General features: G+C 42.6%; 1 protein-coding gene across 1 annotated transcript in view; it reads right to left on the minus strand.

Moving 5' to 3' along the window:
- The window catches only part of adamts17 (ADAM metallopeptidase with thrombospondin type 1 motif, 17), a 499,826-nt gene that overhangs the window by 252,829 nt on the left and 221,827 nt on the right, over positions 1-25,170 (minus strand). The window contains exons 9-10 of the mRNA XM_049602805.1: positions 7,897-8,037; positions 5,716-5,866 (exon numbers count right to left, since the gene is read on the minus strand). Coding sequence (XP_049458762.1) covers positions 5,716-5,866; positions 7,897-8,037 — 292 coding nt within the window. The remainder of the gene's footprint in view (positions 1-5,715; positions 5,867-7,896; positions 8,038-25,170) is intronic.

The raw sequence follows: 25,170 nt of genomic DNA on the forward strand, positions 1-25,170 counted from the left end.
GGCAACTTAACCCGAGCCTTACAGAACATACGTACATTAAGAGACCAACATGTGCAGCACTCCAATTGGAACACTAGGATTTCCTCATTTTGGGATTGGCTAAGCAGACTATCCCCTGGGAAGATTTTACGAATGATTGCACTGTTGGGACTTATTGTGTTGACCCTTCTTATAGTAGCTTGTTGTGTTATTCCCTTAATGTGGTTAGTGTTCAGAAAGGCTATGGAAACCCACATGGAACAGTTTGTCATAATAGACCAAGGTCCACGGCCCACTGAAGGTACAGAGCCCTATGAAGACATGAGTGGCTTTCAGGGAAAGGTTCCTAAGGATCAAGACCAGATCATAGGGCAATATGTCAGAAACAAATATGAGATAATGCCACAAGGCATGGCAGTAGAAGCTGTCCAATATAAGCAGAAATATAACCAGTGGAGGGATAATATGAGGAGATTATGTGGAACGGAGGATGCCACGAGCCACCAGCCCCTAATACCCTTGCTGTCACCTGACCGGTACTAACACTTAACCACTAACAATTAATCCTGCTTGCATGGCTTATGTACAGAATAAGTGTTGAAGAGAGAGGTAGAAGAACCAAAAGGTGAAGTGTATTAAAGATGTCCTTTACAACCTTAAGATAGGTGCAGAACATGGCTGAGAACTGGAGAACCCCATATCCATACCAGCAGAGCCCGGGGGGCCAACCTGGGTTCCAGTGCCACCAGCAGGGGCCAAGTGTGCCGAACCAGCCTCCTCCGCCGTATCCACCCTCTCCACCTCCACCATTCCACCCAGGGTTACCCTGCCCGATGGCCAACCGCTCTGCACCAGCCTGTACCCCCAGTGGAGGCGCTCCCCAGATGATGCTGTCACAGCTCTACGTTCAACACGCTCAACCCCAGCCATCAATTCAGCTACCAACCCGACCTGCCACCAATTCCCTGCTCTGCTACATACTGCAAGAGATCCCGGACCCGGTCGAAGCCCCCAGTCAGAGTGGGACCCACCAAGAGGCGCCCAACCCAATCCCCAGTAACACTAATTCGGATGGCAGAGTCCAGGCAGGTCCCAGCCGAGAAGGAAGCCGGGGGAATATGAATCCAGACCTGCAGTGTTCCCAATACCTGATGCAGGCTGCATTAAAGGTTCAGACAACCACCGCAGCACAGGCACCATCTAAGAGGAGAAACCTTGAGGACAGTGCCCGCACTAGGTTGCTGCCATGGCACTCCCCTAACCCATCATCATTGTCAGAGGATGATATTGGACCACTGTCATCCTATTCGCCTACCAGCCCACCGCTTATAGTGCAACTCTCAGAGGAGGCCCTGGAATCCCGCAATGAGGGTCACCTGTCAGTACAGGCCCTATCACAGGAAACACGTGAGATCTTGGAGCAGGAGTATGGAGTGTGCCCAGAACAGGTGGAAAGTTTCCTCTGGAGACTACCTGATGGAGTGCCAACTACGAAAAAGCATGAAGACTTGGGAAAGGAGCTACGCACCCTGCTCCATCCTGTTCCCGCAGGCCCTTTCCGCCAACTTGTGCGCAGTTACCCCATAATACCGCGGAAAAGACTCCGCAGAGTTCGCTTTGGCTCCTACATAATCAGAAAGGCTGAGAACAAACGGCTGCAGAGGGAACAGCAACAAGAGACACTCAACCTGCGTAACCAAGTCCTGGAGCTGACCCAGGCTTGAGATGCCTTACAACAACAACTGGTCGGATATCAAGCTTTACAACAGGAGGTTGGAATGCTGAGGGACCAGGTGGCGTCCTATCGGCGACTGCGGATGGTGGGCATATCCGCCTATGTGTCTGATGGACAACAACCGGACAGTAATACTGGCTAAAGAGTGATATGTATTTTGCTAATTGTGACCTATGTATGAGGCCACTATAAATAATCATGCATGCAATGGAACGTCTAGCTTAGCTTTTGTGCTCAAAACATTATTGCATAATGTTCACACAGTATGATTACTTAGCAGAAGGCTCACTGAAGTTGGTTTATGTGTGACATTTACTGATCCTAGTTAAGTAGTATGGGACTATGAAGTCCCAAAGGGGGAATATATATATTTTTCTCTCTTTGATTCAAGCATTAGATGGGTCTATGTAGCCCCAAAGGGGGGAATGTAGTGTAAGATTTAATTTTTAATCAGGTAGAGGTGTTAAACTGCATAAGTTGATCAAGAGTGAAGTTCATATAACCATGTTTTATGTTATAAGTTCCTATAAAACTGTTTGTTATGCATCTATGTTTGATAAAACAATGTTATACAAGTTTATGTATTCATAACACAAGGTTATGTATTCATATTGAAGAGCACACATATACCACACTATGCATTGTTTAATAATAACACACACACACTCTCTAATGTTTGTATTGCATGACACACACTCAAAAGCTCCCATTGCATGAAAGCACAGGAGACTGTATAGAGAAAGTCCCCAGGTTTCATATATTTTTAAAAAATAAAGTGAAACCAGGCTCGAATCTAAAGGTGGGAGAATCTGGGGATTTCCAGGCCCAGAGGTCATGTTTGGACAAGGTCTGCCACCAGTAGATTTGGGCTTAGGTGGGAAGGATTAAAGGAAAAGGGTGGAGATTCTCTCGAATCTTCACCAGCATAAAAGGGAGAATGCAGAGAGCGAAACTTCAGTCTTGCTCCGGAGCCTGACTCAATGAGTTGTATGTGTTGAAGCCTGTGAACACATTAAACTCGATTGCACCAGATTCTATTTGACTCCTGTGTTTCTCTAAGTGTTAGCCAACTGAACCTAAGATACTAAATCAACTCAGAGGATGACCTGCAAGAGAAGTAGAAGACGAGGTCGGGAGCCATCTGGCCCAATTCAAGGCACCGATTTTCGCTTCTACAGCCTCCCCGGCCAAACTGAACATTACTTACAATCTCTGCATGCCTAAGAACTGCCTCTGCCTCCTGAACTGCCAATCTTGTGTTCCATTTCCTCCCCTTGGTTGGATTTGGAACCACACTCCACTACCACATCCTTACTCCCAGATAACAAGACCTCTGTCCTGACCTTGGTACATTTAAATTTCTCTGTTAAACTAGATACTGGCTGCTGAAGTATCCCCTTTCCATACAATGCAACACTACTTAGGCACCTAGGAGCGCCCAACCACTTCCTAATATAGGAGCTAACCGGGATTTCGATTCTCTCCACAACGAATATTGGAATTTCATAAATTGACAATGGCCACATTAACTTACGATATAGCCCAAATTGCAAACACCACAACTTCAACTTTCCTGGAAGTTCTGATTTATCTATTCTTATCCAATCCTTCAGCCACATCTTTTCTAAATTTCACCATCTGTTCCTATCATTTAACTCCACATTGTACCACCTACCTAAGCTCTTTACTGACTTCTCCCTAATTGTTGGGATTTCCTCATCATCTATGACAAACTTCCTATCGCTTAACTTCCCTCTATGTATCGAGATGCTTCTAGATTTACTAGACTTGATCTTCATGCTGGCCCACTTGAAGTTCTTATTTACCTTCTCTAGTAGCCTCTTTTGTACATGGCATTGTTGTGGTCACGAGTGTCATGTCATCCATGTAAGCCCTAACTGGTGCAACCCGTTCTGCCGTCTCTCCCCACCTACCACCCACTTAGAAGCCCTGATGATTACTTCCATCGCCATAGTAAATGCTAATGGAGAAATTGTACACCCTGCCATGATGCCTATTTCTTGCCTCTGCCAACCTGTTGTGAAACCTGCCATACTTAGACATAACCTAATATCCTGAAAATATGCTTTCACTTTGTTAACAACTACCTGTGGCACTTTGAAGTAGTCAAACGCACTCCAAATGAGGCTATGCGGTACTGAACCAAACTCATTTGCAAGATCTAAAAATATTACATGCAGGTCCCTTTTTTTTAATCTTCGCTGCCTGAATCTGGTGCCAGATCATGCTAGTATGCTCTAAATACTCTGCAAAACCTGGTATTCCTGCCTTCTGCACTATAGTATCTATTATGCTACTCCTTTCTAAGTAGCTAGCTAATCTCTGAGAAATCATCCGGAATTGGCTAAGGTCCACAAACTCCTTCTCCTTAGGAATGAGGACACCCCCTGCCCTACGCCATGCTCTTGGGATAATTTGTTTCTCCCAAATTATTCTTAGCTGTTTCCACAAAAAATTTAAGGATATCAGGTGCACTTTTATAAACCCGGTAGGGGACTCCATTAGGCCCTGGGGCCGAAGAAGCCTTTGCACGCCTGACCACCTCCTGAACTTCCTTCCACCTAGGTGGCCTGACATCCATCTCATGCTCTATTCCTCCTAATGGAGGGATATCCAGCGGGAAACCTACTATCCTATTCTTCTCTAAATCTGAATATGTATTTTCCTGGCTGAACAATCCTTTAACAAACTTAAAAGGGTCCCTGAAAAAACCTGTCCTTACATGTTCCTTCTTCCTCCTCTTTTTCAGATGCTCTGCCCTCTAAGAACTGCTAGCCTGTTTCTCAACTCCTCTTGCAACATTAATTCCCTCCCTTTCTTCTTCTGTAGCCTTTTTCCACTGCTTTCTTAACTGTCTCCTTTCCTTAACTAACTTCTCTATTTCTCCTTGCTGCCTAGACTTACCTGACTGTACCCTCTCACTCCTCTTTCTCTCATGCACCCCAAACCTCTCTGCACCATATGAGTAAATTATATCTCCCATCTTTTCTAACTTTTCTATTGCATTTCCTCTAAGCCCGCTTAAGATTACTGACAAATCTCTACTGACCTCAGTGTCACCTGCATCCTCTCTTACTACCCCCTCCTCCTCCTCCTCAGTGGCAGTGTTACTGATATCCTGCAAACTGTGGTTTTCTACCTGCCACTGGACTTCATCCGACTGACTTCTTAGCAATCTAACAGCACTATAAATTATATTTATATAGCCATAATAATGGTATCATGTATATATATATATATATATGTATATATATATATATATACATATATATATATATATATATACATATATAGTGATAATCATAAATATGCTCTGTATGGGAAGCTCTCTCAGTAATAAGAGGCGCAGTAAACTGCTTCAGCTTCCACACTCACTGCTCCTCTTGGTGGATAGACAGACCATTGCAACTGGTTTCTACAAATTAAACTTAGGGGCGTTACCAGTCGGCCCCGTATTCTCTACGTCATTGCGGGGGATCTCATTAAAGCTATGAGCCTGGCCAGGTGACGACAGGGACCTGTCACGGATCGGTCATGGCTCCACCATGGACCAAACGGAAATTTGAAGTGGCTGCATCTGTAAGTGTTTTCTTTATTTTTTTGAGCAGAGTATTTTGTGGTATCCGCACGTATTCGGGTAGGCATATCCTGATTGTCTGGCTACGTTGATGCAAATCTCAGTTGGCCAATGTGTGCTTGTGATAAGAGGAGTATAACCCAAAGAGTTCAGCAGAGGGCCCTGTCTGTGCTAGAACCAAAAACTTTGTTCCGTTTTTTGTGTTACACATAAGAAACAAACAAACACTGTATCTTCCATGCCAGGTAATATCTCTCTGTCCTTTGTTCAAATAACTCTGCTCTTACACATTGTAAACATCAGTGGATCGCCTGTCCTGGTTGGGTTAGTTATACAATAAACATGTAATGAAAAATTAATGTTGTGACATTTAATATACTAGGACAAATGAAGTATGTTGTACCTCCATGTCATTACAGAAAGAGGCATTGGTTCCAAACAGGATCTGGCACTGTTCATCCACACTGTAGTGCATGCCTGGCAGCTTGGGAGGGAGTCGGACCTGGTAACGGCTCCGGGGGTCTGTGTGCAGCAGACAGGCACTGGCTTTGGACCTGTTTGAATGACATACAAAATAACGTTTCATAACATTCTTAACAGTGAATTGTTTTCTCCTTTCATTGCCAAAACTGGATCCAAAAGAAACTTACACTAGGGAAGATTTGAACAATGGTAGTTATTTTAAAAACAGTTGCAGATGAGCATCATTGGTGTCTGTAAAAGATATACAGTATGAGTCAAAGCAAAGACTGTGTGTGAAGTGTGTTTTCTATCTGCTATTTGTGTTGTGGTGAAAAAAGTGTTAAAAACCAAATGTGGCTATGCAACCAAAGTCCTACCTAAAATGTGCTTAAAGAACTCACTGTGAAGAATAGCCCGTTCTGATGTGTTATCTATACAATAAGTGGATTATTGATGCTGCTACACCCTACCCCCTCTTTGTGTCACCTTAGCTCCCAGCAGGAGCTACAAACAAAGCTCTCTGACATGAATATGGCCTGCTCAAACAGCCACACTGAAGATACAAAGTCTGCAAGCTAACTTTTCAAGCACTAAGGAGAACAAAGTTGAGTTAGCACCAAGACTCTAACTCTGCAAGGATAATGAGTGATGGGTTTCCTTGAATCACTACCATTAAAACACTCCACAGCAGAGACTACACTAGGACTCCCTTGTCTAAGTCAGTCACATCCATAACTATTATACCACAGCATCTCCTTTTCCCCTCCATCCATGGACTGGTAAAGTAACAATTGGGTATAGCATTATTATAACAGTACAATCCAAGCAAGCATTTTCCATTTGTCAATTGTGACTTAAATGAAAATTCACCCATTATCTACTCACCCTCATGCCGATAGAGGATCAGGTGAAGTTTTAGAGTCCTCACAACACTTGTGGAGATCCAAGGGGAGAGGAGGTAGCAACAAAACTCCACCTAATTGAGGCATTTGAATCTGGAGGCGCCCCAGATTCAAATGTCCAAAAACACAGCTGGTGCAGCTTATTGTTTTCTTCTACTCAAAGCACCCAAAAAAAATTTGCATTTGCAAACATTTGCAATGAAAAAACAGCAATGTCTCCATCTAAAAATCACAATTTACTTTTCTTAAGACAATCTGTCTACCGAACTACTCCTGCCAACTGCATCATTGCGCAGCAAGAAGTGTGCATCGACTGCTAGCTCACCTAGCACCACTAAGCTACCTAATGTTACAGTTTAGCTGAAAAGGACACCATTAATGTTGCTGCTGCCATGAGCATGAGCCTCTCATCCATGAATAGATGCTCTCTTCCCACTGCGTAGTAATATGATTCATGGATGTAGTTGGTAGAAAGAAAATAGTTCCTACATGAAACTAACACTAACTTACATGAAGTAATTGGGTCATGATTTCTGGAAAGAAACATTGCTGTTGATTTTTTCAAACATTATTTTTGTTTACTGTGCTTTGAGCACCACAAGTCGAGTGCCATCTAGTTCCATTCAACAGAGGGCAGCCATTTCTACAGCAGATATCTCCAACCCTTTAGGAGAGGCGGGAATATATGACTGCCTTGATGGTGAGAGTGCAGTGACTACTGACAACACCACTGTTATAAAAACTGACATTATGAAATAAAATGCATCAATATTAAAAGGGTTAGGGTAAAATTCTGAATGTGACATGAAATTAAGGAGAGGGATTTGTCTGCAGTGAAATAAAAAAATATATTTAACAGAACTATGATAATTGAAAATAAATGATGAAATAACATTTCATAATATGGAGTTTTAATATTTTTTTTCAGGCATTTCCTAAATTGCTGGTTGAATTATTTTTTACACAATTTAGTGATATGAATATCTATTTTATGATGTCTTTATTTTATATTGAACCTTTTCAAGTTTCAAAGGAAGAACACGTTTGAATGCATGATTTGACATTATACAAGATCATTTGCACATCTGTAAACAATTCAAAAAATCTCAGAACACAAATCTTCAGCCACACAATGTCCTGATTTCACTTCCATAATAGGGACAGAAAGGTGACCAATGGTGGTTCATGTTACAACAGGGGAGCAACTAGCTGTATCTCACCTGAGAAAGTTCTCAAGGTCATCACGACTGCAGGAGGACCAGGACAGGTCACTGGGGTTTCTTCCTTTCACCCATTCACCAGACATGATGTGGGAGTATCCAGTGCAGGTGTCATGGTCATCATCATGACTCATTCCCATGCTGAGGACAAGACGTGGATACACAAACATTGCGTCAAAGAGCAGTCATGTTAATGGGTTTACAATGTAGTGAGTCCCTGTGATCCACAGATGGTCATCTCAGTGGATCCCATTTAAATTGAGACAAAAAGCTCAACCACCAGCTCAGTGGCCTAGTGGTAGAGTGTCCGCCCTGAGACTGGGAGGTCGTGGGTTCGATCCCCGGCCGGGTCATGCCAAAGACTGTAAAAATGGGACCCACTGCCTCCCTGCTTGGCACTCAGCATCAGGGGTTGGAATTGGGGGGTTAGATCACCACATGATTCCCGAGCGCGGCACCGTTGCTGCTCACCGCTCCCTCAGGGGATGGGTCAAATGCGGAGAACAAATTTCACACACTCAGGTGTGTGACAATCAGTGGAACTTTACCTAACTTTACCTAAAATTTGAGTTTTAAACTCATGTTTGCTGTTGGTTATAATTATGGTTAGATTCATATATGTTGACAATGCATCTGAAAATTAAATGAATAAAATCCCAAATCTGAAACTTTATTTACCAAACATTATGCAAATGTCCCACCTTTTTCGACATATTTTTGTGTTCATGCAGTACACTTACAAATTCATATGCCTCTCATTCAAAGTGTAGGAACAAACAGTGTCCCTTCAAAGAAGTAATGAAAAATAAATCTGAGAAAAGGAGGCCCCTATGTGACTATGGATTCATCACCTTCCTTAAATCATACCATCTCTATGGGGGCTAATCGCCAAAGACATTTTCACTGGCATTGGTCTGTTTGTCTGTTTGTCTGCAAAATAACTTGAAAAAGTAACAGATGATAAAATTTTGGTGGTGATTGGTTTAAGTGAAGTGGATAAAATAATAAAATGGTGGGAAATCTGAGCTGCTTGGCGGAGGTCTGCCCTCTCCGAATACTCTAGCTTTATTTTATTCATATGTTCACATGTTAACAAATATTCCTTTGCCATAAAAACAAGTCTCTCTTGATTGCTTTGTCAGTGATGTCAACGTCAGACACAGACACCAAAAGGCCCCTTTCGTACCAGTATGATAGGCTGCTGGGAAGCATCAGCGGCTAACGTGGCTGGACGGAACCCACTGTTATGATACCCTGCCGGTCAGCCGGGTGCCACCTATCGTTGCAGTATGATATGCAGCTGGATGACATCAGTTTGAAATGCTGCAGGTAACAGCATAAGGAGCTGAGAAGTCCTGAGAGGTGGGGTGTGCGGGGGTGGTGGATGGGTCCAACAAACTCTGGACTTTCAACTGGGACCCCATTATTACCTACCTGTATGAACACAGATCCAAGCCATGATGTTTTTCTAATCCTAACCATGTATTTTTGTTGACATCCCGGCATTGACTGTGGTGTCCCAGAATGTCAACAGCAGATGCAGGAGGATACCTAGCACGTAATATTCAATTTTTTCAGCCAAGGCAACGTAATTTCGTTCACATGCACTGCCTCTATGTGTATGCGTGAATGATAATAATGTTTTATCTTATCTTATGTAGACATAAAATTCTACTGACAAAGCGGTGATACATGACAACTTGGGAAGAGCACATGTTGCAAATACATTGTCATTGATGGTGACACAATTAGCATGTTGTCAGACACATAGTCTTGGGATGCTGCTTGGCTGTTAACTCAAAGCTTCATGCTGATACTCTGGACTGTTTATTGTTTGTTCTTTTGTCTACGGATTCTGTTGTTTTTTTGACTAAGTGACTAAGCCTCTAAACCTGTAGGCGATGGATATAAGGATAAGGATATAAAAATAATTATAATAATAATGCATCAGATTTATATAGCACTTTTCAGGACACTCAAAGAGGCTTTACAGGGCTGAAAAATAGCAATGATAAAATAAAAATGGAAAATGAAAAATGACTGTTGGAAACTAGGGAAATGCCAGTTTGAACAGATGGGTTTTTAACAGTGATTTGAAAGTCTGTAGGGAGTCTGATCTGTTCTGTTCTGTTCTGTTCTGTTCTGTTCTGTATTTGTTGGGGTTTTTGAAGGCTGGTAGAGGGAAGACCATAGAGAATGCTATTACAGTAGTCAAGTCTGGAGGTTGTAAAGGCGTGGATGAGTATTTCTGCAGTGGAGTGGGTGAGGGAGGTGCGGAGACGGGCAATGTTGCGGAGATGGAAGAATGATGTCCTGGTGATGTTGTTGATTTGGGGTTTGAAGGAGAGAGTGGGGTCAATTATGATATCAAGGTTTCGTACTGAGAGGGAGGAAGTAATATTGTGACTGTCAATGTGGAAGGAGAAGTGGGTAGGAGAGCTTCAGGTCTAGTAATGATGAGTTCTGTTTTATTGCTGTTTAGTTTCAGGAAGTCGTTGTCCATGCAGGATTTGATGTCAGTCAGGCAGTTTGTGATGGTGGAAAGAATGACTGGAGTGATGGATTTGGTGGAGATGTATAGCTGGGTGTTGTCGGCATAACAGTGGAAGTGTAGTCCATGGTGGCGTATGATATTTCCAAGGGTTAACATGTAGAGGATGAAGAGGAGGGGGCCAAGCACTGAGCCTTGAGGGACACAGTGGGTGACTGGGGTGATGTGGGACTTGCAGTTGCTGACGGATATGTAGTGTTGACGATCGTAAAAGTAGGAGGTGAACCAGGTGAGTGCCAAGCTGGTGATACCAAGAGATGACTGTAGATGGTTGATTAGGATTGAATGATCGATGGTATCGAAAGTGACACTGAGGTCGAGGAGGAGGATGTCACTGGTGACTTTCAATAAGGCTGTGTCACTGCTGTGGTGAGAGCGGAAACCAGATTGGAATGTTTCGAAGAACTGGCAGGAGTGGAGATATTGGTGGAGTTGGGTGTAGATGGAGCATTCCAGTATTTTGGAGAGCAGTGGGAGATTGGAGATGGGTCTGAAGTTGTCCAGGTTTTCTGGGGTCAGGCCAGGTTTTTTCAGGATGGGAGTGATTGTAGCAAGCTTGAGTGAGGGTGGGACAGAGCCAGTGGTGAAGGAAGAGATAATGATGTTGGTAATGAGTGACATGAGAGAGGGAAGACAGGCCTTGATGAGGGGGATGGGATGGGGTCAAGATGGCAGGTGGTGAGTTTCATAGTGGAGATGAGTTTGGAGACCTTAGGTGGAGATAGGGGAGAGAACGATGACAAACTGTAACTGGGTAGTGATTTGAGATCTGGTTCAGGAGAGGAGTGAGTAGGCAAAGAGGAGACGAGTTGTTGTTGTGTTGTTTCGATTTTTGAGAGACAGAAGGACAGGAAGTTATTGCATTTGTCAGTAGTAAAATTGGCAGTAATGTTGTCCTGAACGTAGTTGTTGAACGTAGAGAACAAGGTGCGAGGGTTTGAGGAGTTGGAGTGGATCATTTCAGAGTAAAATCTAGAGCGGGCGTTGTTAAGTTCAGTTTTGTACAGTGTGACACGGTCTTTGAGGGCTTGGTCGTGGACAGTGAGACCGGTTTTCTTGTAGAGACGTTCTAGTTGTCATCATTGCTTTCAGAGATTATATAGTTCTGGGGTGAACCATGGGGAGGAATGAGTGAAGGAGGCAGTTATTGTCTTGAGGGGGGCGAGTTTGTTGGGGCAGGTGGAGAGAGTCTGATTGTAGAAGTCAACAAGGTCAGAAGGGGCTGGATTTGTGAAGGAAGGAGGAGCTAGTGATGGGGCCAGATATGGAGGATGAGAGGGAGGTGGGACAGAGAGATTTGAGGTAAAGGGAGGTTATTGTGTGAATTTGTTTGAGGTTGGGGACGGGAACACTGACAACCATAGTGACAGCCAGGTGGTCAGAGATTGTGAGGTCGGTTAGGGAGAGATCTTGAATGGTGAGGGGGTTGAGCAAACCAGGTCTAGAGGGTGGCCACGGCTGTGGGTGGGAGAATTCACATGCTGGGTGAGGTTGAAGCAGTTTAAAATGTCCAGAAAGTCAGTTTTGAATTTGGATTTCGAGGAGTCGATATGGATGTTGAAGTCGCCGAGGAGGAGAATGGATGGTGAGATGAGACAGCTGAGTGAGGAAGTCAGTGAAGTAAGTGAGGAAGCATAAGTTGTTTTTTTTCGGGGATGGCAGCAGTGAGTGATTGTGAACCAGATAGTCTGAAAGCCAGGTGTTTGAAGAATGAAGCAGCAGGGATGGAGAGTGGGCGGAGGGTGAGGCCATCCAGTACAGCAGTGCCCTCACCCCAACCATCTGGGCAGGGATTGTCCAGGTAGGAGTAACCGGTTGGTGTGGTCTGGCTCAGAGCGTTGTAATCCATTAGTTTGTGCCATGTTTCAGTGAGACAGAGCAGGACCAGTTTGTTGTCTGTTATCAATTCGTTTAAAATTAGGCTTTTATTGCTAAGGGACGTTGTGTTGAATAACGCAGCCTTGAGAGGCTTTTGTTTTGAAGTCCATGAGGTGGAAATTTGCAGTGGCAGGATGTTAACTTGGATCATGTGACGAGTGCTCGGATGATGTATAATAATGTGGCGCAGCGTGGATGAGCATGAGCTTCGGTCAGACCAGAGTGAGGGAATACTGTTTTCACCTGTGAAGTTGTGGAAAAACCTGCGTCGAGGACCTCTGTGGATGTAGGGGTGATGCTGGCGAAGGCAGAACTGTCGAAGGATTGTGGTGATGTCCATTGAGGGAAGTGTATGGTGGTTGATGCGGAGGAGCTGTGAGGATATGTACCGTAGAGCCGTGGTTGGTTGGAAGGTAGCAGTGGAGGAGGCTATGTGATGTTGCAGCAGGAAAACCACGCTGCAACAGTCAGTGACCAGAATAGGGTACAGTCCAGAACTGAGGCAGCACCAGGAACCACCAGAAGCAAGTAAGGAAAAACTAGCAAACCAATAGTTTCCAGCAGTTTTTTGTCGGAGGGAGAAGCGGCAGTCAAACGTGCCACCGTCTTCTCCCAAACCGGAAGGCCTTCATATCAGTAATAATAATGACAGTATGGATTATCCTATGTGCCCTACTTTCCCTGTTTTCCATCAACTTTGGTTATTCAGAGAAGATCTGCTGTCTCTACAAAGACATGAAGGGAGGCATCTTAGATTTTCTACACTTGGCTGCTCTAAAATTGCATACAGGCCTAACTCTACATCAAAAAAGCCGAAGGTAAAGAAACAAGGCTCTAGAGGGAGCATTCATGCCAGGCTACAGAGGCAGGGCTCACAGTTCCCTCTCCCTCTGCAAACATTATCAAATGAACAACCCCTTAATAATAATATGGAGTAACTAATGGCCAGACTACAACATCTCCCTGAGCCAAGCCATCATACCAACATGCTTCAAGGCCACTACTGTCATACCACTACCTAAGAATCTTGGATGGACTGACAATTCGGGCCAACTGGATTCTCTTCACCATCTGCTGTCATTGACTGTGCACTGTCTACTTAAAGAAAGCTCCTCTACTTCAAGTTACTGTGGACACTGTGAAGAATTAAAATGCCTAGAAAGGTGAAGATTTTGTCACTCTATCTATGGTTCATGAGCTGCTGGAACAGCAAAAGGCTTTTTACAAGGAAGTACTTGAACAACAAGAGAAGAGCTACAAATCATGTCTACAAGTGACTGTTGACTCTGTGTTTGTCGGCATGGACAATCTTGCTAAAGATGTATTATACATGTCCAAAAACACTCAAGACCTTAAAGCCAGCTTCCAATATTCACAAGCAGACTTGGATGACCTGCAAGCCACCAAAGCATGCAGCACTGAAAAAATCCAAGTAATTGCTTACAGCCTTGTTGATTACCAAACTTCCATAGACAATATGTTTGAAAAAAATGATTATTTGGAAAATCAGTCAGGAAGAAACAACCTGCTGATAGATGGAGTGCCTGACTCAAAATCTGAATCTTGGAGTGAGACAGAGATCAAGGCAAAGAAAGTATTTTCTGATCACCTTAAAATAGACTCCAAGCTTATAGAAATTGAAAGATCTCATCAGACTGGGAAATATGGCCATGCTGGGTGCCCCAGATCCATTGTGGTGAAACTGCTTCAATACAAAGACAAAGAAGACATTTTGAAAAGAGGCAAATCCCTTAAAGGCACTAACATCTTCATCAACAAGGATTTTTCTGAGAATGGGCGCATGAAATGCAAGGAACTGCTGCCGCAACTCAGAGAGGAAGAAGGGGAACATTGTCCATCTGGGATATGATCAACTAGTTGTGCATCCTCCCAGATCCAGTTAATCTCCCCTAGCTATCACTCAGTAACTAATTTCACAGATTTTTAGAAATTATGCTATTATAGGTATTGTTGTCAAGCTGTCATGTGTGCTGTAAATGAGTCAAATTCATTTTCATTCTATTTCTATGCCATTGATCCACATTTTACTGATTTAACTGACAAGAATATGATGTACAATGAATGCTTTGATCCAGATAACTTCCTCACCTTAAGAAGGCACAAAGGGCCATGCAATTATTATAATGAAGACGAGTTTAATATGTTTACCAATAGTTTATTAGATCAAGGGCATAAAAATATTTTTTCAACTCTTCATTTAAACATACGCAGTTTACCAAAGAATTATAACCACTTACTTCAATATCTGTCAAGTTTAAATCATACATTTTCAGTACTTGCTCTATCAGAAACATGGCTCAATGATGATATTGTATCTGCCTATTCAGTATCACATTATAATGATGTGCACTCCTGCAGACAAAACAAAAGGGGTGGAGGAGTTTCAGTCTTTGTTGATAGCAATCTTCAGTTTATTGACAGACAAGAGCTTAGTAATAACTTTGATAAAATTGAAGTAGAATCCCTTTTCATAGAAATACAAACTTCCAGTAGTTTTAGTGGGAAAAATGTTTTAATTGGTTACATTTATCGTCCACCCGATACTGATGTTAGTATCCATAATGATGTTTTATCTTCTACTGTAGAGTTTATAAGTAACAAAGGAAAGGTGTGCATTCTTCTTGGAGACTTTAACATTGATATACTGAAAAGTGAGTCTAATTTATCAACTGAATTCCTAAATATTTTTTATACATCTTATTTTCATCCTCTCATCTACAAACCAACCAGGATAACAAATAAATCTGCAACTTTGATTGATAATATATTTACAAATTACTTTGATTGTACAATCAGCTCTGGATTATTGTTAAGTGAAATTTCTGATTTTCCAATATTTCGGGTTTTTTTTAACCAAAACCAATCCACAAGACAAATCTGATGTGAGAATGAAATGTCGAAAGTTCACTAAAAAGAATGAAGACTCATTTATAGCTCTGATGGAGGAAGCCTCATGGGAGGAGGTTTTCAATAATCAGGATCCTGAATTGGCTTCCTTTACTATAATATTATATATTTAAATCCATATTTGATAAATGTTTTCCACTTGCTCGAATAAACAGGAAATGTAAGCCAATTCTAAGCCCTGGATCACACCAGGTCTACAAAGATCTTCAATTAAAAACAATAAATTATATTAAAAAAATGTGTTGCTAGCCCCACCCCATTTAATATTGATGTTTATAAAAAAAAATATATAAAAATTATTTCACAACGTTACTGCAAACTGCAAAAACAAACAAACAAACAAAAAAGTACTATTCAGAAAAATTTGAACAATCACATAATGATATAAAAAACATATGGAACCTCATTAATGAATTACTGAATAAGAAAAAAGCCTCCACTACTAGCCCATCTCATCTGAATTATTCTGCTGCAGGACATAATGAAATAAAAAGAAGGTACTTTTGTCTATTGTTGATTCCCTCACCCATGTTTTAAGTTTATCCTTAAAAACAGGTGTTGTACCAGGTGAACTTAAATTAGCTAAAGTCATTCCACTATTTATTGCATATATGCATATTTAATTATTGTCCCATATCTGTCTTACCTACTTTTCCTAAAGTTTTAGAGAAACTAGTATATTCAAGAATTTAAAAAAAACATTTAGATGAGAGCAACATACTGTACAGCCATCAGTATGGTTTTTGGGGAAAAAAAATGTCAACAGAAATGGCCCTTTTGCAGCGCATTCATAAAGTCTCTACAGCTTTAGACAATAAATAAAAAAATATCTTGTATATTCTTGGACTTGTCAAAAGCCTTTGACACCGTTGATCATAATGTCCTTATTACTAAACTTCAAAAATATGGTTTTCATGATGTTGCTCTTAAATGGTTGACTGATTATTTAAAGGACAGGGAACAATATGTATCTCTAAATATGCAAAATTCAAATAGAGCTAAGCTTCTTTGTGGGGTACGTCAGGGTTCCATCCTCGGACCTCTCTTGTTTTTGATATATAAGTATGATTCACCCAGGTTCTGCAATAATGTACCGCCTCTTTTATTTGCTGATGACACGTGTCTCATTGCTTCACATGAAAATTTCAGCACACTTATTCGAGAAGCAAATAAAGAGCTATCATCAGTCTAGTTTCAGATGAACAAACTCTCTCTCAGTATAAATAAATCTAATTTTATAATATTTTGTAACAAAAATTAAATCAAATCAAAATCAAATCAACTTTATTTATATAGCACTTTTCATACGACAGTAACACAAAGTGCCTCACAGAGGTTAAAAACAACAAAGAACCAAAACAGAAAACAAAAAAGAAAAGAGAAAACCCAACCCTCCCACCCTGCATAGAGATACATAAGTATACACATATGCACATACACACACACACACACACACACACACACACACACACTAGCTATCACTAAAGAGACATGACCGAGTCAAGATGGCGGTGCTCATGGACGCAGCAGCTCTTAGCGCTTCATTTCGGTGTATAGTTTTTGTAATGGTATGGATGTTTTTGTGTGTACGAGTGTGTCTGAGTGAGATAAAACACACCTACACCCCAGCCATGCTGAGGAAGGTGGGATTCTGGTGTTGTGTTGACATTACGACGGATTACTGGCGGCTTCACAACATCCCGCTGGACATAGCGAGACCGCCGGGCACACCCTGGATTGTTGTTGGGCCGGAGAGACGCCGAAGGCGGCGCAGAGAGCGGAGGCAAAAGCGGGGCTGCAGGGGCGGCCTACTAGTACGGCTAAGGAAACAGCCCTACAAACCCCCGCTACCAAGCATCTTCCTCACAAATGCCTGACAAAACTGACAAACTGGAGTTGCTGATGGCTAACAACCGAAACATCCGTGACTGCAGTGTGCTGATCATCACGGAAACCTGGCTACATCCGCTCATCCCGGGGGGAGCTCTGTATTCATGTTCATATGGACTGGTGTACACAGGGCTGCCCCTCCCTAAACGCAGAACACGCGCTGTGCGTAGAGCCTCATCTTCCATGGGGGGGCCACATTTGCGCACACATGCGCAAGGGGACGCATTTGCGCATATGCGCAATGGATGCGCACATGCGCTACCGTGAGGCGCGCATAGAATCAGCTCGAGGAAGGAGAGAAGAGACCTGACCGCCCATGCGTCGCTGCAATGATTGACAGCACTCCACATCTGAACAACAAGAGGGGTGCGCTGGCAGGCACTTGCAGAGCTGCAGCAGGTGAAGAGTTGTCGACATGTCGTCCAACAGAGCCTCAGGAGTATGTGCGGGGCCGGGAGGCCGGGCGGGCTCCACAGAGGGGGAGACCCGAGCCTCAGGGGTATGTGCAGGGCCGGGAGGTCGGATGCTCCCAGAGAGGGGAGAGGAAGAAATATAGCTAAATAAGATGAAAATAGAAAAGAATGTCTCTGTATTTTATTTCTGTTTTCAGTGTTTAATTAAGGTGGGAGAGGCAGAGGGCTGAGGGAGATCGCACGCCTCCAGAGAGGGGATAGAGAGAAATATAACAAAATAAGATTAAATAGGAAAAACCTGTCTCCCTCTTTTATTTTATTTTCAGTGTTTAATCAAGGGTGGGGGATTGAGGTGGTGGAAGTTACTTTCTTTTGATGAGTAATTGATGGCTATTTGTGACTCAGATTTGTTTGTTTATTTATTTCAGTTTGAAGTTATTTTTATTTAATATTTATTTATTTATTTATTTCAGGTTGAATTTTTTATTTTATTTGACTCATACAACCAAACTACTGTATCTACAGTACATTTGTTATTGCAAATAAAGGTTGTCAAGTTAAATGGCAAGTTGTTGTACGGTCATTTTGTACCTATGATACATTTGGGATGGGGGCCTCCAAATAAAATTTCGCTTCGGGCCCCAATTTGGTCAGGGGCAGCCCTGGGGTGTACAAACAGCAGGGTCATACACACACGCTGCTCCCCTGACCTGGAAGTATTTACTGTACAGTGTAGACCCTTTTACATGCCCAGAGAGCTCACAACAGTGATCATAGCTGCTATGTACATCCCACCAGATGCTAATGTTAGCATAGCGCTCTCTCAGCTATAAACCAACAAATGCAGGCCCATCCAGAGGGAGCTTTTATTATTGCTGGGGACTTCAACCAAGCTTACCTTAAGACTGTGCTCCCTAACTTTGTACAATACGTACAGTGCTCCCACCAGAGGGAAGAACACATTAGACCATGTATATTCTAATCTGAAGCAAGCCTACAGAGCTGTACCCCTCCCACACCTGGGCATGTCAGACCATCTCTCACTGCTTCTGGTCCCTGCATACACCCCCCTCAGAAATAAATCCAAACCTGCCACAAAGAACATTAAAACCTGGCCCGAAGGAGCACTCTCCCAGCTTCAAGACTGCTTTGAGAGTACTGAATGGAGTATATTTGAACATCCAGATCTTCAGGAGTACACAGAGACTGTTCTGTTCCACATAAAGACCTGCACTGACAGTGTTATGGAGGACAAGCGCATTCGGATCTACCTCAATCAGAAACCATGGATGACCTTGGATGTCCGGACACTCCTGAGAACCCGGAACTCAGCCTTCAAGTCAGGTGACAGAGAACAGTACAGCGTGGCGAGTGCAGAAATGCAGAGAGGCATCAAAGCTGCTAAAGTGGCTCATAAAAGGAAAGTGGAGGACCATCTCGCAAACAACAACCCGTGGCTGGTGTGGCAGGGACTACAGAGCATCACCAACTACAAAGGCTCCACGCCCATCACTACCATCGCTGACACCTCGCTGGCAGAAGAATTGAATAATTTATTTTCCCGCTTTGAGGCAAAGTCTCCGCACACAGCAGCATGGCCACCACAGACCTCCAGTCACAGCACACTCACACTCCAGGAACACCAAGTGAGGCAGGTGCTGAGGACTGTGAACACCAGGAAAGCCACCGGACCGGATGGAGTACTCGAAAAAGTACTTCACGCCTGTGCCGACCAGCTAGTGGGAGTCCTGACCAGATTGTTCAACCTCTCACTGTCACAGGCTACCATTCCTCCGTGCCTAAAGTCAGCTACCATCATCCCTGTCCCAAAGACTGCCCCGCAGTGTCTCAATGACTACAGACCTATTGCGTTAACATCTGTAGTCATGAAATGCTTTGAGCGGCTCATCCTGAACCACATCAAGGCCTGCTTCCCCTCAAACCTGGACCCACATCAGTTTGCCTACAGAGCAAACAGATCGACGGAGGACGCCATCGCTACAGCTCTCCACACAGCACTCAGCCACCTTGAGCAGTCAGGAAGCTACGTCAGGATGCTGTTCATAGACTACAGCTCGGCATTCAACACCATCATTCCTGACATCCTGGTGGACAAGCTGGCTGACATAGCAACCCTCCACCTGTGCCTTGATCAAGGACTTCCTGACTGACCGTCCACAAACAGTTAAGGTAGGCACCACATGCTCCTCCGCCCTGACCCTCAGCACAGGCTCTCCTCAGGGCTGTGTCCTGAGCCCTCTCCTGTACTCCCTGTACACTCATGACTGCACACCCTACCACCCCTCCAATACCATCATTAAGTTTACGGATGACACCACGGTCATTGGCCTCATCAGTGGAGGGGATGAGACTGCGTACAGAGATGAGGTCAACAAGCTGGCAGGTTGGTGTTCTGCACACAACCTACTGCTCAACACCAGCAAAACAAATGAGATGGTGATAGACTTCAGGGGGGAACCAGCCCCACTGAACATCAACGGGGACTGTGTTCAGCGGGTGTCCTCCTTTAAATTCTTGGGGACACATATAGCTGAGGACCTCTCCTGGTCTGCAAACACATCTGCGGTGGTAAAAAAGGCCCGACAGCGACTCCACTTTTTAAAGATACTCAGAAGGAACCATCTGGAGTAGAAACTGTTAGTGGCCTTTTACCACAGCACCATCGAGAGCATCCTGACATACTGCATTATGGCATGGTATGCCAATTGCTCTGTGGCTCACAGGAAGAACCTGCAGAGGGTCATTAAAACCGCACAACACATCAGTGGCAACTCCCTACTCTCGCTAGAAGATATCGCCAGCATGCGGTGTCTTAGGAGAGCGAGGGCAATCACTGCTGACCCCTCACACCCAGCACAGCACCTGTTCAACCTCATGCCCTCTGGCAGAAGGTACAGGTGCCTCAAAAGCAGGACTAACAGACTAAGGAATAGTTTCTTTCCCAGAATAGATAAATTGGTTAAAATCCTGATGAAAGGATTCAAATAGATAAATAAAGAGATCCGTTAAAAGCCTGATTAAAAAGATGACTCTTGAGCCTCTTTTTAAATACATCAACAGTCTCTGCAGCCCTGATCTTTTCCGGCAGGCTGTTCCACAATCGGGGGCCATAATAACTAAATGCCGCCTCCCTGTGTGTTTTAGTCCTATCTTGTGGTATGGTTAAAAGTCCTGTGCCGGAAGACCTCAGGGTCCGCGAGGGTTGATATGGTAAAAGCAGGTCAGATAAATAAGAAGGCCCAAGACAGTTAAGACATTTAAAAACTAATAAAAGAACCTTAAAATCGATCCTGAAGTGCACGGGGAGCCAATGCAGCAATTTTAAAACTGGTGTAATGTGCTCCTGCCCTGCCGCAAAAAGTATACTAAGGAGGAAGCCAAATTATTCGTAGACAATATTAGAATTACTCAGGTTTCTCATATTAAATTTCTAGGAGCCATAGTAGACGAAAAATAATATGGAAATGCTATATTGAATTTGTCTGTAAAAAGACTATTAAGTCAGTTGGAATATTGAGTAGACTTTGTTCATTGATAAATCATTCTGTGTGGGGTGCCACATGTCCCACTTTTCTTAATACAATTTTATTGATTCAAAGGAAATTTTTGAGAATGATGAGCTTTGCTAAAAAAAAACTGATTCATCTGTAAAATACAAACTGCTATCAATTTTTAATATGAACATATACCAGACTTGTGTGTTCATGTCCAAATATGTGAACCTATCTCATCTATTGCTGAGCACTTTTTAGAATTTTTTAAAGTTTTCTTCTGACATTCATATTATTATTGTTTTTTGGACCTCACTGTAATGCATCACACCTTGTATTCATTCATTTCTGTATATCAGTTTTATATTCTGAGCCTTGTCACCTTGAAGGTTGTTCATTTTTATGTAGGGGAGGTATTCTTTATAAGCCTAAGAGGAGTGGCCAGCCCAAATGATTCTGATACGTCTTTTGGCCCGCCAGCTGATAAATGAGGCAACATGTCGGATGACACTTCTGAGGAAGACTGGAGTCACAGTTGAAACTGTCAAGCAGGTAAACGAAACATCTCCTACACTTTTTGTCTGAAGATAAGAAAATATTAAACGACTTTCAATAAAGCAATTTAATATGCCCTACAGAGACATGGCTCAAAATTACGACTGAATTTGCACTTCCTGGATAGAGCTAGACATGAAAAACACAAGTATAGTAAGTCTAGATTTGTGGGCGGATTTGTATTTTTGTTAACAAAAACAAGTGGGCAAGTAAATTACACATTCATGAGAAAGTATGGTTACCTATGAACTGCTCTTTGTTCAATTCAGGCTGTTTTATCTGCTGAGGGAATTCGGCCAGATACCCTTCATTCTGACGTTTATACCATCTGGGGCCAAACGACAAGGAAGCAACGAGCCGAATAAGTGTGAGTTTTAGTAATGCACTCTAATGTTGTGTGGACCAGCCTCTCTTCATACTTGGGAATTTTTTCTCTTGAGATCCTTCTGGTCACCTGCCAACTCTAAAATATTAAATAGACTGTCCCACATGGCACTCTTGCACTCTAAAACAGTGTTCTGAAAATGTGCCCAATGCATTCAAGGCATTGACCTTATCCTCCTTGGACGTTTCGACCAAAATGTAATTAAACTGCTGTTGAAATATAAGGCAAAGATCAAAAAGGAGCAGCCTGATGTCAGAGAAGTAGCACAATGGTCTGATGCCTGAAGGAGAGACTGAGAGACTGCTTTGAGGATACAAACTGTGGCATTTTCTTTAAAAAACTGTGCAAATCCAAATTAACTGACAGTGACAATAACTTTTATGAAAATAATGCTGTGACCAGAAAAAACATTCAAGCGTACCCCAATAACAAAGTATGGGTCTTATATGAAATGAAGAAATATCTCAGTGAGAAAGGGGTTGCCTTTGTCTGGACAAACATGGCATTATTATTTGAAGGGATCCAAAAAGATCCAGACAACATTATAAACACAACATGACGAAACAATGCATTCAGCAGTGGCAATGGCAACTGGCAATGCAAGGAAAACATGAAGCAGGCTCAATACAGTGATGGGCAGAGAGGCTACAAAACAACATTGCCTTCCCACAGTCTCCTTTGCCAATGAGCTAAACCAGGTTTACAGTAGGTTTGACAAAGACACTCATGGGGACATACTTGATAACCTTGTTTGGCATCCTATCACACTTAATGAAGAGGAGATGGCAGAAAGCCTTGCTGAGATAAGGCCACACACAGTGTACAGCCCAGATGGTCTTAGAGGAAGAGCCATTGTTGGGAGAAGATCCACATTATTCCTTCAGATCAATTAATATTACCAGTTTTTATCTAAGTAAATGGTGAATGGACCTGCACTTGTATATCGCCTTTCTAGTGAACCGGCCAGTCAAAGGGCTTTTTACACATTCACCCACTCACACAGGCTACCATACAAGGTGTCAACTGCTGTTCATTTTTAATTTTTTTTCTTTAAACACATTCACACCGATGGAACAGCCCTCGGGAGCAAATTGCTCAAGGATACATGTGGGCTGGGCGACTACTGCACATGGTGACTAAACACATCCAGCATCCCAAGGTTTATGCCAAAATTTTATATATTGATTTTAGTTCAGCTTTCAACACAATCAAGACTGACATTGTTCTGTCAGAGAGCAAGATAACTGCAGTAGTTGCAGTACAGAGCACTGTCTCTTTAAGAGACTTTGGTTGTTAATTTTGCAAAGTCCCGCAAGATCTCGCCATAGTTCAGTTCCTGGAGAACATGGCAGATCATCCCTTCATGCTGTCAGCATCCATTGTCATCTGCTGCATTTCAGCCTTTTTGGGAAGATGGTCGGTAGGTTATGTCAATGTTTGCATTTATGTCTAATGTCATTTATTGTCATTTTGGGTTTTGGCAACATTTTTTATATTTTTGGTTGTATTTTATATTGCTAATATTGAATGATGTGACTTAGCTTAACTTGATTTCATGGTTGAATGTAGGGCTGGGCGGTATGACAAAATTTTCATATCACGGTTTTAAGAAAAAATCGGTTTCATGGTATTTCACAGTATTTTGCTCAGGTTCGGCCAACTTGACATGCTGCTGTGTTGTGCTATGGGCTATTCAAGTGCCGGAATTTGTTATTTACCTGACAACGCCTGAACACAACACACGCTCCGCTCCATTCATTTGGGCTCCACTGACTGCGTACGGAAGCGACACGTAAAGAAGCCAGCGGGGTTGTTTACCGTTTACCAGAAAGTAAAAATAGTTTTGATGTGAGCCATGAAGTCCTCAGGATGGTTTACACCACACCAGTGGAAAGTGTAATTGCCTTAAACATCACATGCTAGCATGGAAATTTAGGGACTAGGAGCAAAAGCATGCTAAAAAAAACCCAAAAAAACCCCAGAAAGAACACTGCCAGCAAGATTATAGTGAACCCCAAGAGAGCTGGGGGAGCTGTACACCACACAAACCAGGAGGAAAGCAACAGGAGTAGTAGGACCCATCACAGCCTCTGTTTAATGAATTCAAAAAGCTCTCTTCAAGAGGATGATACAGGGCACCCACAGCAGCGTGAAATATCTTTAAGGTGTCTCTGTTCTCCGTCTTCTTATTAAATAAATTAATTTATTAGATTATAGTGACGACTGCATTTTTTTAAAAAACGTCTTTATAAGACATGCATTCATTGTCAGCATTTTCATCCTAACCCTATGGCCCACTTTCTTGTTCATTATTTATTATTTATTTATTGTTTCTATCTCATGTTTTCTAACCAGGGGCAGAGGACTTATTTTTAGTGTATGAATGTCTGTGAAGTTGTCAAGTGTATGCGAAGCAAAGAAAAATTTCCATGTGAGTGGGCAGTAAGGATGTCTATTCTATATTCTTGATGAACAAGTATGTAACACAGTTAATTATAATTAATTGATTATAATTACAGCAGTGTAACCCAGTTTTAAATACCTCAATGCATCACTGGGTGAACTGATAATACTTACTCATACTGCACATGTGAATTTTGTGTTAAAGCCACAAGATGGTCATGTATTCTGTTGTACTGAGAGAAAATGGAGAATAGATGAGGACTTTAAAAGTAACTGAATGACGAATATGAATCAACATAGTGTAAGGACACAGCTACAGTGGACACACTTACAACACCATGAAACACCTGTACAGTGCAGAGAAGTCCCCTCAACCGGCAGCAAATATTGTAGCAACACGCTTGTGACATATTGATGGAGCAGAGTCAGAGCCCCAGACAAGTTTTTTTTATTTTTTTATTTTTTTACCCAAAGAGCATCTCTGCATGTGTGTATGTCTGTGTGAGAAATGTTAATAGAAAGCATCAGTGGAGGGATTGTGTTTTGAAACAGGGAGGGCTACACTTGGGCATAGTTACTATGCATGGGCGTGTGTGTGTGTGTGTGTGTGTGTGTGTGTGTGTGTGTGTGTTTGTGTTTCCACCCAAAGCAATGACCTACATTTGCAAATTAAAAACAACAAACTAGTCTGCACTCCAGGCACAGACTCAGAAAAGAAAAAAAATACAAGTGCAGAATCTTTCCCCTTGTTGAAATGAA

Source organism: Epinephelus fuscoguttatus, linkage group LG2, assembly GCF_011397635.1.
Source record: "Epinephelus fuscoguttatus linkage group LG2, E.fuscoguttatus.final_Chr_v1".
NCBI classification, from domain to species: Eukaryota; Metazoa; Chordata; class Actinopteri; order Perciformes; family Serranidae; genus Epinephelus; species Epinephelus fuscoguttatus.